We start from the raw sequence: 14,536 nt of genomic DNA, 5'->3' as shown, positions 1-14,536 counted from the left end.
ATTTTTCAGCTGGATGAATGGGTGGAAGTTCCTTTCCAGGTGAAACCACACACACACACACACACATATGTGTAGGCTTTCACATTTCTATCTTGCTTTCCTCCCTCCTCTCTTGTGGGACTAATTTTATGAGAGAGGATTCATATAACAGGCCCATCTCACACTTCACTTCCTGGGAAGATAGTCTTGGTTCATTAGCACTCACTTTGGGAAGTAATGCCATGCACATTTGGCTAAGATTTCTATTTTCACGTATACTTTTCAATATTCAATGTAGATATTGTTTCCATATGAATATTAAATTCTGCAAGCTAAGTAGTCTTTCACATCCCTGTAATTGAGGATCTTTCTTTTTCTCCAGGTTACTTCTGAGGACACATTGATTAAAATGAAGGGAGGGAATCAGTCTGTGGTGTCAGAATTTATTTTCTGGGGACTTGCCCCCACACAGAATATTCAGGTCTTACTCTTCATAATATTTTTGATGCTTTATCTTCTCATTACATCTGGAAATATTGTAATCATGATTTTAATCACCACTGACCACCACCTCCACTCCCCCATGTACTTCTTGTTGGCCAATCTGTCCTTCGTTGATATGTGGCTTTCCTCAGTCACCACTCCCAAGATGATCACAGACTTCCTCAGGGGAAACAAGACCATTTCCTTTGCAGGCTGCATGTCCCAGATCTTCTTTGCCCATTTCATTGCTGCAGGGGAGATGGTGCTCCTGGTGGCAATGGCCTATGACCGCTATGTGGCCATCTGCAAACCACTCCACTACTTCACCATCATGAACCTGAAACGATGCACTGGACTGGTGTTAACTTCCTGGACCATTGGCTTTGTGCATGCCATGAGTCACCTGGTGGTGATTGTGCAGCTGCCTTTCTGTGGCCCTAAGGAAATAGACAGTTTCTTCTGTGACATGCCACTGGTAATCAAGCTGGCCTGCATGGACTCCCACGATTTGGATATATTAATGAATGCTAACTGTGGGGTTGTGGCTGTAACCTGCTTTATTCTGTTGCTCATATCCTACACTTATATTCTTCTCACTGTTCGCAAAAGCTCTAAAGATGGTGCATCTAAGGCACTGTCCACATGCACTACCCACATCACAGTGGTGCTGCTCTTTTTTGCCCCCTGCATCTTCATCTACGTGTGGCCTCTCAACATCATCTGGTTGGATAAGTTTCTTGCTGTATTTTACTCAGTTTTCACACCTCTCCTAAATCCAGCCATTTATACACTGAGAAATAAAGAAATGAAATATGCTATGAAAAGATTCATAAATTACCACCTGGGTTCCAAAGGAAATTCTTAGTACTCAAATCTGTATTAAGTACTTCAAGTAATGAGATTGACCATATAAAATAGATTTAAAAGAAGAGGATATAGGATCGGGGGAAGGGGTTCTAAATTGATTGGCATGTATTATATGAAATGCACAAAAACCCAATAAAAATAAGAGGAAAAATGTAACAATTTCTCAATACATATATAGGTTTAATGTGGCTCAAAGAATATAACATTACTGAACAACCACCATGACACTATGAATTAGTCTCATAAACTTAAATATGAATAATCTTTATTTACAGGAAAATTAACTTATTTTTTATGTTTTTAAGAAAGGTGAACTTTATATTTGTTCCGATTATTCATATGTTTGCCTCTGTGGATGACACCTTAGTAAGCTTCACTTGAATATAATTCTATATATCACCACATCCCTCATCCCTTCACTATCCTTTGTGAATTGCAGTATCATCACTGTTGCCTCATCACAACTACCCACAAAACACAAATGGCAATGGAGTTTACTTTCTGCAGGTTTTTAAAACTCTAATATATAAGTACCACAAAAAATAGTCAAAAAACCCTAATTATATTTTGCAAGTTATCTCAGTATTTATAATTGAAATTTGTTCTTTAAATTATTACTTAGCATTTGTGTAAAATTTTGAAATATACATTCCATGAGGACTTTGGCCATGACTTGGATGGCTAATTCTTGAAATTGCTGTATTTCATACAGTGGTTAATAAATAAGGGGCATTTAACAAACATATTTGTAAGAATCTATACTGTTTTGTTGGTGAGGACCTACAATTCTTCAAAATGACACAGGTCATTGCAATTGCTTTTGGTTGACCACCACAACTAGATGGCAAGACCATATCACTGAAGACACAACACATTTTGGTTGCAAGACATAGAGAAATGAATCTCAAACTGCCCAGGAATTTTCATTTCTTTTGGCTAGAATTTACAGTGCTGGAAAGTGTTATGCAGCCCATTGAGGAAGAAAAGACATCAGTGGTCATACTGAGCTCCAGACCTCACATGAGGTAATTCCAATCCACCAGGCAAAATATGCCTACAGGTACAATCATGATATTACTGACATGGGATAGCCAATCATTCTCTGATTAGATTTGAGGCCTTTTCTATGGGAGAGAATTCATGCCTCATACAGTAAACCTGGCCAAAATTTCATGGCTGCTGGGGGGTTGCTCAGAGGTCCTGAGTAAATAAATCTACTACTGTTATTTGCAAAATGGTGATGTTGCCAAATTGCCTTCTAGACATTAGGTTTTTACTCATGGGTCTGGGCTACTTTTTACCTTCATCAGTGAAGCTTTTTTTTTGTAGTGGGAAACGGTTAATGCAGAGGCCTAAAACTGGAAAAAATACTTATAACAAGGTCCTCTGAGTACTCAGCCCTAAATGGGACAACTATATTAACTGTGTCCATCCCACCCTCCCTGCCAAAGCTCAGGAAGCATCAAAGAAGAGGAGGTGGAAAGAATGCAAGAAACAGAATATAGGGAGGAACACTCTGAAATACTGTCATCGGGGCATGACATGGCTCTTTTGCCCATGAACTCACAACAGTTGTGGTTACCTGAACAAAAGCTTCACAAGATTAAGCCAACAAAAATACCAGGGCTCAGGGACCATTGAGGAAGAGGTAGCAGAAAGATTTCAAGAGCCAGGGAGGAGGTGTATGACCATGTGGAAATCAAGTCCTACAAGTTCATGGGACCTTGCTCATATTAACCTACAGCACTGGTGTCTGCATACACAAGCCCCATACAAACTCAAGCAGCCAAAAACTCAGCACACAACTGGGGAAACAGACAGCAGACCCTAATCTTCGCTAAAGAAATATTGGCAACTGATTACTGCTGGGTGAGGAAGAGCTAATCTTCCTGAAGCGGGGACTCTAGATAGGTTGACTAGACCTCAGTAAATGAACTTGCACTGAGGAATGTATGGGTGCACTAGCTTGATACAATAGGCCTTAACACAAATGACAAAATGTATGCATTCCAGTGGGGAGACTATGAGAGGGTGCCAGTGGGGAAGGGGGTAAAAGATGATTAAGATTGATTGAAATGTTCATATGAAATACACAAAGATTCAATAAAAAATAAAAATTAAAATATTCAGGTAAGGACTCCTAAGACCCCGTTCCCAGCCACAGAATTATCTACAGTTGATGGCAAATGAGAAACTAATAGATACTTTACTTTGGCAATGTAGTGGCTGATAGGGTGCTTTTTATGGATTCCAGTGGCTAGCCACACATATAGTCGGCACTAATTGAACCTAATGGTATATTTAAAAGAGGTCATAAAATTAGGAATTGGACATTTTATGGGGACCACTGAGAGGTGGAGGGGGAAAATCGTGGATATGATCATAGTTTCATATATATATGTGTGTGTGTGTGTGTGTGTGTGTGTGTGTGTGTGTGTGTATGAACAAATGAATTTTTGTAAAAAATGTTTTCTGGGGCCTGGAGAGATTGCTCAATGGTTAAGAGCACTGACTGTTCTTGCATAGGACCCAGGTTCGATTCCCAGCACCCACATGGAGGCTACGAACCATCCTTAACTCCAGTTCCAGGGGAATCCAAAGCCCTCTTCTGACCTCTGCGGCATTGCACAACATGGATGCACTCACAGACATGCAGGCAATACACATGAAAATGAAAATAATAAAAATATATTTTAAAAATGTGTTCTGATTATTATTCCATTCAACTACAACATTTATTCTTATGGAATGTTTAATGCCCTGTTTGACATTTAAAATGTTCTTTTTATTACTTTTATTTTATGTATGTAAATGTACTCATATTGTACAACCCATGGAGGTCAGAAGAGGGCATCAGATTTCCTGGAACTACAGCTATGGACAGTTGTAGTTGCCATGTGGGTTCTGGGAACTTAACCCAGGCAGTCTGCAAGAGCAGCCAGTGCTCTTAACCACTGAGCCATCTTCTCCAGCCCCTAAAATATTCTTAAAATTAACAATTCTGTAATAATTATTTATTTCTCTAGTAATTATACATCAAGTAGATTGACATTAATTTGTAAGAACAATAAGAATCCTAAAACAGGAAGATAGAAAGAGCATGTGTAGGTTTTTTTTCTGATAACATGTGTAACAAAATAAAACAAAATAGTATCACAGAATTTATTTATCATATTTGACCATTCTATGCCATCATTTTAGATTTATTATTAGATTAAATGCTTTTAAATTACCCCCCAAGTTGTAATAAAATAAAGGCAATTTAAAGACACTAGAATTATTGAAGGTAATTACATGTTTGTGATAGCTGTAATTAAATAGTTCAGATGGAGCTTAGACTCCACTACTGTTCATCTATTAAATGATATTTCATAGTATAATAAAAGGATTTCCTACAAAGAAAGTTAAAGAGTAATTCATTCCAAAATGAAACACAAGACCACCCATGCTGAGTTCAGAATAAGTTTTCAAAATTGTAAATGTCAAAATTTAAGGTCTTTCTTGATCAAGAGGTATAAATTGTGAACAAATGTTGTTATTTAATCTGAACTGTAAATCCAAGCCTGTGCCGGCATATATAACACCACAGGACTAGTAGTCAAGTTTTAGTTGATTCAATCTTATCTCAATTCTTCCTAATGAATATACCACAAAACCTTGATTCTTTTCACTGCATGTCTTAGATATTTTTGCTCATTTCTGGCATGTTTAGTACCTTTAGAGCTCTACATGTCTTTAGATCATAACCCAAGTGTTGAATATATTATGTAAATTTCCTTAATGTTCAGAAAGGATGGTATAAGAATTTAAAACATAAGTTCTATTTTCTGTAGGGAGACTTGTCATAACAATACACAAATAACACATACTGTGTATTAAAGTGTTTCATCTTTGGCTCCTTAAAAAATAGCCTCTTAAGCACTGTTTGTGACAAGTACTTTATGTTCTAAATAAATTTTAACATCATAATTCATCATACTATTCCTGTAAAAATTGAACCCTACACCTAAGGCTCATAGAGCATAGCAGAACAGGGGTAGAGAGAAAACTAATGCATCCCTAAGCTCACACCAGAAAAGCTTCCTCATACAATAGAATGTGATGCACACAGAAAGTCACAACTGGCCAAATTTTAAAGGTAAGAGACTGCAGAGTTTGTATCCTTGAATAGGACTCCTATATTGAACCTCACCCACCCACAACTCTGGGACCATTGCAGGAGAGAGGACAGAAAGATTTTAAGAGCAAGGTCTGGTTCACAAACACAGGAAAGCTGAGGCTTTCAGGCCACTGGAAGCCTGCAATGTGAACTTGTGGCAATGGTGTCATCGAGCACAAAATCCATGCCAACTTAATTAGACAAGGGTCTGGAGTGGAGGAAAAGAAATGGCTGGTGCCCTGGCCCTAGACTGAGAGCTACTGGAGACTGATTGCTTCTGGGTGAGGGAAAGTATGCCTTACATATAATCTCTAGATGGGTTGACTAGACTCCAGTGGATGAATTTACACTGAAGGACATCTGTGTACAAATGCTTGACTGGATAGGACTTAACATGTATAGAAGAATACATGAGATCTGGTGCAGGGATGGGGGCACAGGTGGGGGAGGGGGTCTAAATTTGATTAAAAATATTGTATGAAGTTACAAAAGCTCAATTTAAAAATAAAATAGCTATAAGGAATTTAATTATTTCATTATTTTCTTTCCATTTTATGCTGCTACAAATATAGCAATTCTGTAATAGCTGTAAGTAAACTGTGCAACTAATCCAAATAATAAACATATTTGTGTAGTTATGGCCCTGGGAAAGGGGCAATAAATGGATATAGAAACAGAGAAGGCCAGGAACATAGTATGTTCAATCAGAACTAATGTTATTTATGTAAGATTCTTTCTCTCTTTCTCTTATCTCTCCCCATTTCCTTCTTTCATGATGTATATATTTTTCTTATATATAACATGTAGCTCATATACATATACATGAATATATAAATGATTATATATTCATGTATATGTATATATACTTCAGAATGCATGAACATGCAATTACTATAATGTTACCAAAAATAGAATTAAACATGCATCTGACAAATCCTCTATATCCAGCCTCCATTTGAATATAAATGCAGAAGTGGTTGGAAATGTTGACATTAACTGATCTGCGATTAGCAAAGCTCAAATTGCAAAATAAGTGACAAAAATAATATTTTTTTTAAAAGGGGGGAAAATTAGAAAGAGCTCTGTGTGTTAGATGAGGTTCTAAAAACATGTTAATTTAAAAAACGTAGAAGACTAAATTATAGTACTTTGTAATGTATATTTGGGAAGTAAAATATAAATTTTTTGTTGCTATTTATCAAAACTACTTCATTCTTCCATTGGATTTATTAATTAGAAAAAAAATATCAAGAAGCTGTTTCAAAGCATAACCCTCAATTTATTTGACTAATATATAATATCTCAAAACTCATTTAACATTATGTTGACCACTCTGTGCATGTATAAATGCACATTTCCATCTTTAAGCCAAGGAAGAAACTGGTCACTGTCTTTGGGGTCCTTTATTCTAACCTACCTAGCCAATTTCTACTTCCTGTTCTCATGATTTCTTTCCTTTTTTTTCTTTCCTTTTCTTTCTTTCTTCTGTTATTTCCTTTTTCTTTCTTTTCTTAAGCTCTAGATTGCCAGAAAGAGCTGCATTCTCTCAGATCAGAGCCTCTCATCAGGTGAATTGAGACAGAGACCAGAGTGGGTGTCAAGACCACGTAATAGAAGGCTCCTGGAGTAGACAGGCAGAAGCTGGTGTAGACTGATCACCTGTAGGAGGTTGCATACCATGATGTGATACCAGAATGACATTGACTTCCAACCATGAAGGAAACTGAGTGTCACCCTGTGGTTCTCCTGAGGTTGTGTAGCTTAAAATGGGCACTAACCTTCAGGTGATCAAGCACGGGGAATATATGTGCGGCCCTAAGGTAAGACCTCTTAAGTAAATGAGAGGTGGCTGGCCAGGAAGGCATCTGAATGAGGGAGAGAATAGCATTCTCTACTCACTCCTGTGCACACTTTATATTCATCCCAGCTCCATATAAAATTTCAAATGGGTTCCTCCCAGTCCAAGTGTCAGGCCCAGACAATCCTCCAGGTGATGATGGGCAACTTTAAACTAGGCTATACAAGAGATCGTGCCAATAAGATAAAACCCTCCAAATTAAAAACTTTCTGTAAAGTTGAGTAATTTGATATCAGGCCATGGTGTGGAAGAATCCTTGAGTCCAGATGGAGGCTTCTTGAACACTAAAACCCACTCTCAGGCTTACCAGAAGAGAGAGAACTGCCCCATAACTATGAAGAGGTTATGGATGAAGTGTTCTCCTTCTGTTCAGACTTAAAAGATAAGTGCCTATTTACAAAGGACCATCCTGATAAAACTCCTTAATTATTGTGGTTTGGATACACCTAGATGTTGTGGAATTAGGTCATGTGTGTCTATGATAATTGTTTTCAACATGCTGTTTGAGATTTCATGAAATTTTGTCAAGTATGTCTATAAGTTTTCTCATGTGGATCTCATGTAATTCTGTCATATGTGTCTAAGATAATTGTCTTCATATGTTGTTTCTGTCAAAAACAAACTTGCCACTTCAATTTTTCTTTTCATTCTTTTAATGTTCAAAAAATTATTAGTTTTCTTTTTGTTTTATTTTGGCATGCCCAATTAAAATACACAAGTAGAGATTTATAAATATGGATATTTTAACAATGCATGTAAAGGTCTTATAAACTTGGGTACCCAGAATATCTCTAAATTTATTAGACAATGTCTCTAAGTCTATTAAGTGTTTCACAAAACTTTTAAGTGCTGCTTATTTACACAGAACAGTATCTGAGGTGGTTGTTTAAGATCTTTGGGTTGGATTTGCTTTCAAGGTGTTTAAGATATCTCTTTTGTTTGCTTGCTTTGAAAATATTTTTGTTTTGACATTTGGTTTTTGATGTGGTATCCTTACACCTCTTCTTATGGGGCATCCTTAAGCATGACCTTACCTATGCCATCTTACAGCCCTAGCAGATATCATCAACTGAAGCTAGAGGCAGTTAACTCAAAGTATGGGAATATAAAAGGTTGGCCCAGCTGCACCAGGATGTGGGTTTGAGAAAAGGTCAACATGTACCTCACCGCTCTTGATAACTGCTTGTTTCTGGCTTCTGTACTTTCTTTTCCACTTGGCTTGAACCTGCAGGTATTTTTCCACCCCGGAGCTATGGGAAACCTTTGTGGGGGCTTTCTAACCTTTAGTGAACAAAGATATGATTTTTCTGTAAATGCCTACCCTAAAAAAGGTTCAGGACAGCACTTGGGATCAAATGCCCAGTGTAGTCACAAGCCAGCTACAAAGACTCTCTTTGGGCAATTTTTTGTGTCTGAGTGGTCTTCTCTGATGGGTCATCTCATAACATTTTTGAAGTACCTGGCAAGATACCCAGAGATTTAAACCCTAGACCTCAGGGTGTTTCAGTCTCTGACCAGGGCAGGAGGAGAGCAGGTCTGGACAAACTCTAGGGGAGGGACCTCCTGAGATATTACAGGGACCCAGGAACTCTGACCCCTACTGCTCTGGAACTCCTGCAGTCTCTGATACCCTTTTTGAAGATCCTAGAAAATCCTCTCATTTTGAAAACCTCTGGGGGTAAGTAAGAATGAGGAGCCCTCAGTAGTGGACACTTAGGCAAGGCCGGATGTAGCCACTAATCTGGTGTCCAGGGAACTGTGTGAGGAGTCACTGGCCCGCTGTAATCAAGGCTTAAAACTGGTGTATGAGTGGGTGGTGGCCACAGTGTATTTCTTTTTGTCATTGTCTGTGTTTGTGCTGGCCCTGATTGTTATCTGTTTCTGTCAGTTTGTCATCTGCAACAATATGGGAGGGGGAGTGAGTTGTCCTAAGACTCCCCTGAAATACATGCTTAAGCATTTTAGAGATGGTTTCATGGATGAGAGCGATTATGGAATCTGTTTCTCACCCAGAAATATCAAGACATTCTATGAAGTTGAATGGCCAAATTTCAATGCAATGTGGCCCAGTGAGGGGTACCTGGATGTCTGGACATCTCACACAGTCTTCAGAGTGATCACAGGGACCTTGGGAACTCTTATCAATTTCCCAACATTGACTACTGGATGTCCCTGATTCTGAATCCTCCACCCTGGCTTAAAAATCTTTGTTGTCTTTAGTCACCCATGTTTTGTTGTTTCAATCAGATGTTGGGGGGAGGTCAAGGGTGCCATCAATCTCCCAGGGTCTGGCCAGCCCCCATCCAAACAGCCGGATAAAAGGGTCTTGGATAGAGATCCAGTCTCCTCCATCTCACCACCACTCTCCCCTTCCAATATGTGCAGTAGCTTCACTTATGGGGTAATGTGTCCCCACGAGCTTGGTTCCTCTGAGGGGCGGGGCCTGCTACAGAGAATTGACTGCAGAAAGTTAGCTGAGGAGGGAGGGGCTTTTGGGACCATCTTGGTAGAGAAGCAGCGGCAGCACAAGAGGGAGCAGTGTGGAAAGGAACGGCCCTGGTGCCTCGCCCATATGGATGTGAGAGGGGGCATTTACCAACCTGGTGCGAGACGGCAGGCCCACAAGGTGTGGGCGAAAGTTAATGGTGACTTTGGGCAGGCGCACAGAAGCAATCTGGAAAGGCAGACCACCGAGCCACAGAGCAGAACGGGATGCAGGGTCTTCGCCTTGCATTTTTAAGTTACTCTGTTTTCCCTCCCCAGGATATAAACTATGAAGAATTCAGATAAAGAAGTGCTATATGGTTTGTCTACCCATGCCAGGAGCAAGGGACCCTAAGAGAACTTGGGTGACAGGTAGTGAGATAGGCTCTTGATGAAGCTGAAGCAATGCCTCTCCTTCCTCTAAGGGAAGCTCTGCCCATGGGGCTGGGCAACAGGAAGCAGTAGGAAGCTCAGGCAGCTCCTACCAAGATTGCTCTCAGGCCTGGGTCAGCATCTCTCCCCAGTGGTGATGCCTGCGTAAAGCACATATTCACCTCTGAAAGACCCAACTAGGACACCAGTACTGACTTAGGTAAGGGGTATCTGGACAACTTTAGCCAAGTCCTTTTAGGAGGAATAAAAGCAGCTGCCAGGAGACCCACAAATCTTTCTAAGGTGATGGAGATGATTCCAGAACTTCAAGAATCACCCACTGGGTTCCTGCAGCACCTCTGGGAGGCTTATCAACTCTTCACCATGATAGATCCCAATGCCCCAGAAAACCAACAGGCCATAAATATTGCCTTTATCATGCAATCAGTCCCAGATATTAGAAGTAAATTACAAAAAATAAAAGGGTTTAATGGCATGAATAGATCACAGTTATTCAAAATCGGAAGATAAGTAGGGCAATGATAACAGCCCTCAGGGAGCCAGATGATAGAAAGCTCAGGGGAGAGACTTGAAGACAACAGGAGAGAAAAAGGTTTAAAAAGGTCGAAAGAATGAATGTCCCCACTTAGAGAAGAAAGGGGGCTCCCCATCCTACAATGAAGATTGGGGGGCAAAACCTTGTCCCCCAACCCAGCAAGCCTGTTGCTGGATGATGATCCAGAGCAACCACTATATAACTGTATTGAGGTGATGGACCTGATCCAATCCAACAATCTGGTAAGACCTGACTGATGTCTTACTGCCAGAGGCAGATGAGGTACTATACACAGATGGAAGCAGCTATGCCAGGATCGTATCAGGTATGCTGGGGCTGCAATCATCATAAAGGATCAGACTATCTGGACCCAGTCCCTCAGCTGAGAAGTTTCTACCCAAAAGGCTGAACTCATAGCCCTAACACAGGCACTGCAATGAGGTAAGGACAATGTCATCACTGTGTATACAGATAGCCAGTATGCTTTTGCCACTGTTCATGTGCATGGAGCACTGTACCAAGAAAGAGGACTCCTTACTTCAACTGGGAAGAAAATAAAAAGCAAAGGGAAGATCTTAGCCCTGTTTGAAGCCATCTAGATATCCAAAAAAGTAGCAATTGTACACTACAATGGACACCAAAAAGAAGACTCCCACGAACCACAGGGAAATAGGGCAGTAGATTTGGCCACTCCAGAGGTGACCCTAGAACCAGTGAGGCCCCTCCAAGTCTAGGCCACATTGTCAGAACCAAGCCTGCCCTACAACCCTACGTATACACCAGAGGAAGAAATATGGACACAGTTGTTGCTAGATGGAAGACCTGCCTCCTCCTGGCAGGCTGAGGGAGACAACTGGTGACCCACATCTACCAGGCAACACATCAGAGGGTCACAAAGATTACTGAACTCCTCAGACCCAGGTATTACCTTCCTTACATCACTAAACTACATCACCAAAGACATTGTATACAGATGTCTTGCCTGTGCCCATGTGAACCCTAAAAGGGGAAAGAAAGCCCTGGAGGGAATATGCTTCCAAACATCACCCCCAGGGAACATTGGTAATTAGACTTTACCAAGATCAAACCAACTGCATTCAAGTACAAGTATCTCCTGGTGTTTTTGGACACATCTCTGGATAGATGGAAACCTTTCCCACCCAAACAGAGACTCTCTCCATAGTGACCAAGAAATTGCTCCAGGAATTAGTTCCTAGGTTTGGCCTGCCTTTCACCCTGGGGTCTGACAATGGCCTGATCTTCATGGCCATGATTTCCAAAATCTTGCAAAGGCATTAAATGTTATTTGGAAATTACACTGTGCCAATAGGCCACAGAGTTCAAACCAGGTAAAAGGAATAAACAGGGCCTTAAAGAAACCCCAACCAAATTGCTTATAGAAACAGGCAAAAGTTGGGTCAACTTCCTTCACTTTGCCCTCCTTAGGGCCAAGTGTACCCCCTATCAGGAAGGATTACATAAAATATAAATCATTAATCACTCCCTTTCTCAAGTCATTACAGGCTCTGCAACAGACCCAGGGGGTCATTCACCAGACAGTCCAAGAAACTAATCCTCAGCCCACATCAGAACCAGCACACAAGTTCCAGCCCTGTGGCTTGGTATGGGTCAAGAAGATCCCAGCCCAAACCTTGGAGCCAACCTGGAAGGGTACATATCCTGTTATCCTCACTACACCAACAGTAGTGAAAGGGCTGGAGTCTCCTCATCGATCCATCATACCCAGTTAAAGAAGACTACAAAAAAAGACAGAAAATGGGCTGTCACTCAGACTTCAGACCCTCTAAAGATAAGATTGACATAAACTTCCTTATTGTTATAGCTATACTATGGTTTCTTTTTCTCCCCAAGGGAAATGCATATAATCTCCTACCCAAATATGAGTCTACGATTTGACTCATACCCATAGAACCAGTGGGGAATGTGAAGGGACACCCTCAGGGCTGACTATAACTATACCATCTTACAGCTCTTGCAGATGTCAGCAATTGAAACTAGAGGCAATTAAGTCAAAGTGTAGAAATAAAGAAGTTTGGCCCAGCTTTACCAGGATATGGGTTTGAGAAAAGGTCAACATGTACCTGGCTGCTCTTGTTAACTGCTTATGGCACTAAATTTTCCCCTTTTTCCCTTCTTGGAGGCTCACACATGCCCTCTGAAGCCCCAGGACTCACAGATTAACCCTGCTTGTTTCGGGCTTCTGTACTTTCTGCTCAACTTGTTTTGAACCTGCAGGAACTTTTCCACTCCTGAGATACAGGAAACTGATGGAGGACTTTCCACCCATGTTCAGAAAAGTAAAAGCCTACTCTGAATATGGCTTGGGACTGCACTTCGAATTGAATACCCAGTATAGTTGCTGGCTGCAAAGTCTTTTGGCAATTTTCTGTTTCTGAGTGGTCTTCTCAGGTGGGACAACCCATAACACACTAAAGGCCTGAAAAATAGTTTTGGAAAATGAAACTCCAGCTGTTTGTTGATTTTATTTAATATGCTAACTCATCTCCAGAGCTGGAGATGAATTCTGGACCTGGTCTTTTGTCACATCTTTTCCAGCCTTGCCCTTCATCCTGTTTCCTCTCTGAAGCACGGATCTGTGTGCAAGCAGATGTGGCTTACTTGTAGGGAGGGGTGCATTTCTTCCAGTGAAGCTCTGTTGATGGGTTTACTTTGCACTTTTCTTCCCTAGAGTAACTCTTTTTGCCTTTAACTGTCATGCTTAAATCTGCATAGAACTGCCTTTATACTAGCTATTTTGCCATCAGCAACTGAAACCAGGAACCCGGGTTTAGCTTAAATGGAGGTCTCTGAAATCTGGGAGGGCTCCCTCATGCTCCAGGATATGGCCATGTGGCAGCTGTGCTTCTGTTTCTCTGGTTAGTGGCTCATTTGAAAATCCCAGACTCATCAATACTCTGGAACTTTGATCATACATCATAAGAACTGATCCCCCAAGATGGCCTGAACCAGTCTCTTGACTTCAAGAGAACTTCCTGAAACAAAATGAGGAAACTAAATCATGTTCAGAATAACTACTTTTAAACTTTATTGTGTTTTAGTTTATAAAAATTACTATGTATATTTATGCATACACTGAACAACCTCTAGATATCTATGAGAATTAACTCACAACTTTTCTCTACAGTGTGTCTTCTTAGACTCTATGCAGTGATGTGATTTTGTTTTGTTTCCTTCATAGTTTTTCCACCTCACTTCTTCCTCATAGGAAGCAAAAGGCTACACTGAACCTGAGCTGCTGTTGTCACAGATACAGATTAATAGACCCACAGACTTGGCATGCTGGATCCTCTGAACCTGTATGCTGTGTGCTTGTATCTCTAATTCATTCTAAGTTCCTGCATGCTACTATGGGAGACAGTAAACTGTAAACAACTGCAATTAAATCATACTCATGAAAACTATTTTCTTATACACTTTTAGTATTTTCAATCTTTGAATGGTCTTTAATAATGGATTGATTTCGTATTACTCTATTAAGACTAAATAATTCTTGTCATCCTATTTACCCTCTCCTTTCATGGAATTATTTTTAATGAAAACGCTTTAAACATTAGCTTGTTTTAATCATACTGTAAATTTGGGTGTTGTTACCTTTGAGTACAAATGAAATGTATAATTCTGTTTTCCATTACTTGTTGAGTTTAAACCCCAGTTAGGAATATTTACCATATTAGAATGTAAATGACATTTCTGAAAATTATTTCTTCAAATGAAAGCCCTTATGTCAAGAATCAAT

The 14,536-nt window shown here is 40.1% G+C and overlaps 1 protein-coding gene across 1 annotated transcript; it reads left to right on the top strand.

The window, feature by feature from the left end:
- Positions 1-385: 385 nt before the first annotated feature.
- LOC103741014 (olfactory receptor 4F4-like) lies at positions 386-1,327 on the top strand. Its single transcript, XM_008841705.2, has one exon. It carries the CDS (start codon positions 389-391, stop codon positions 1,325-1,327), a length of 939 nt encoding a protein of 312 aa, XP_008839927.1. The 5' UTR covers positions 386-388.
- The last annotated feature ends 13,209 nt before the right edge of the window (positions 1,328-14,536 follow it).

The sequence above is a fragment of the Nannospalax galili genome, unplaced genomic scaffold (genome assembly GCF_000622305.1).
Source record: "Nannospalax galili isolate Female #2095 unplaced genomic scaffold, S.galili_v1.0 scaffold481, whole genome shotgun sequence".
Classification (NCBI taxonomy): domain Eukaryota; kingdom Metazoa; phylum Chordata; class Mammalia; order Rodentia; family Spalacidae; genus Nannospalax; species Nannospalax galili.
The sequence above is the reverse complement of the archived record's forward strand: the minus strand, read 5'-3'. Positions and strand labels throughout refer to the sequence as shown.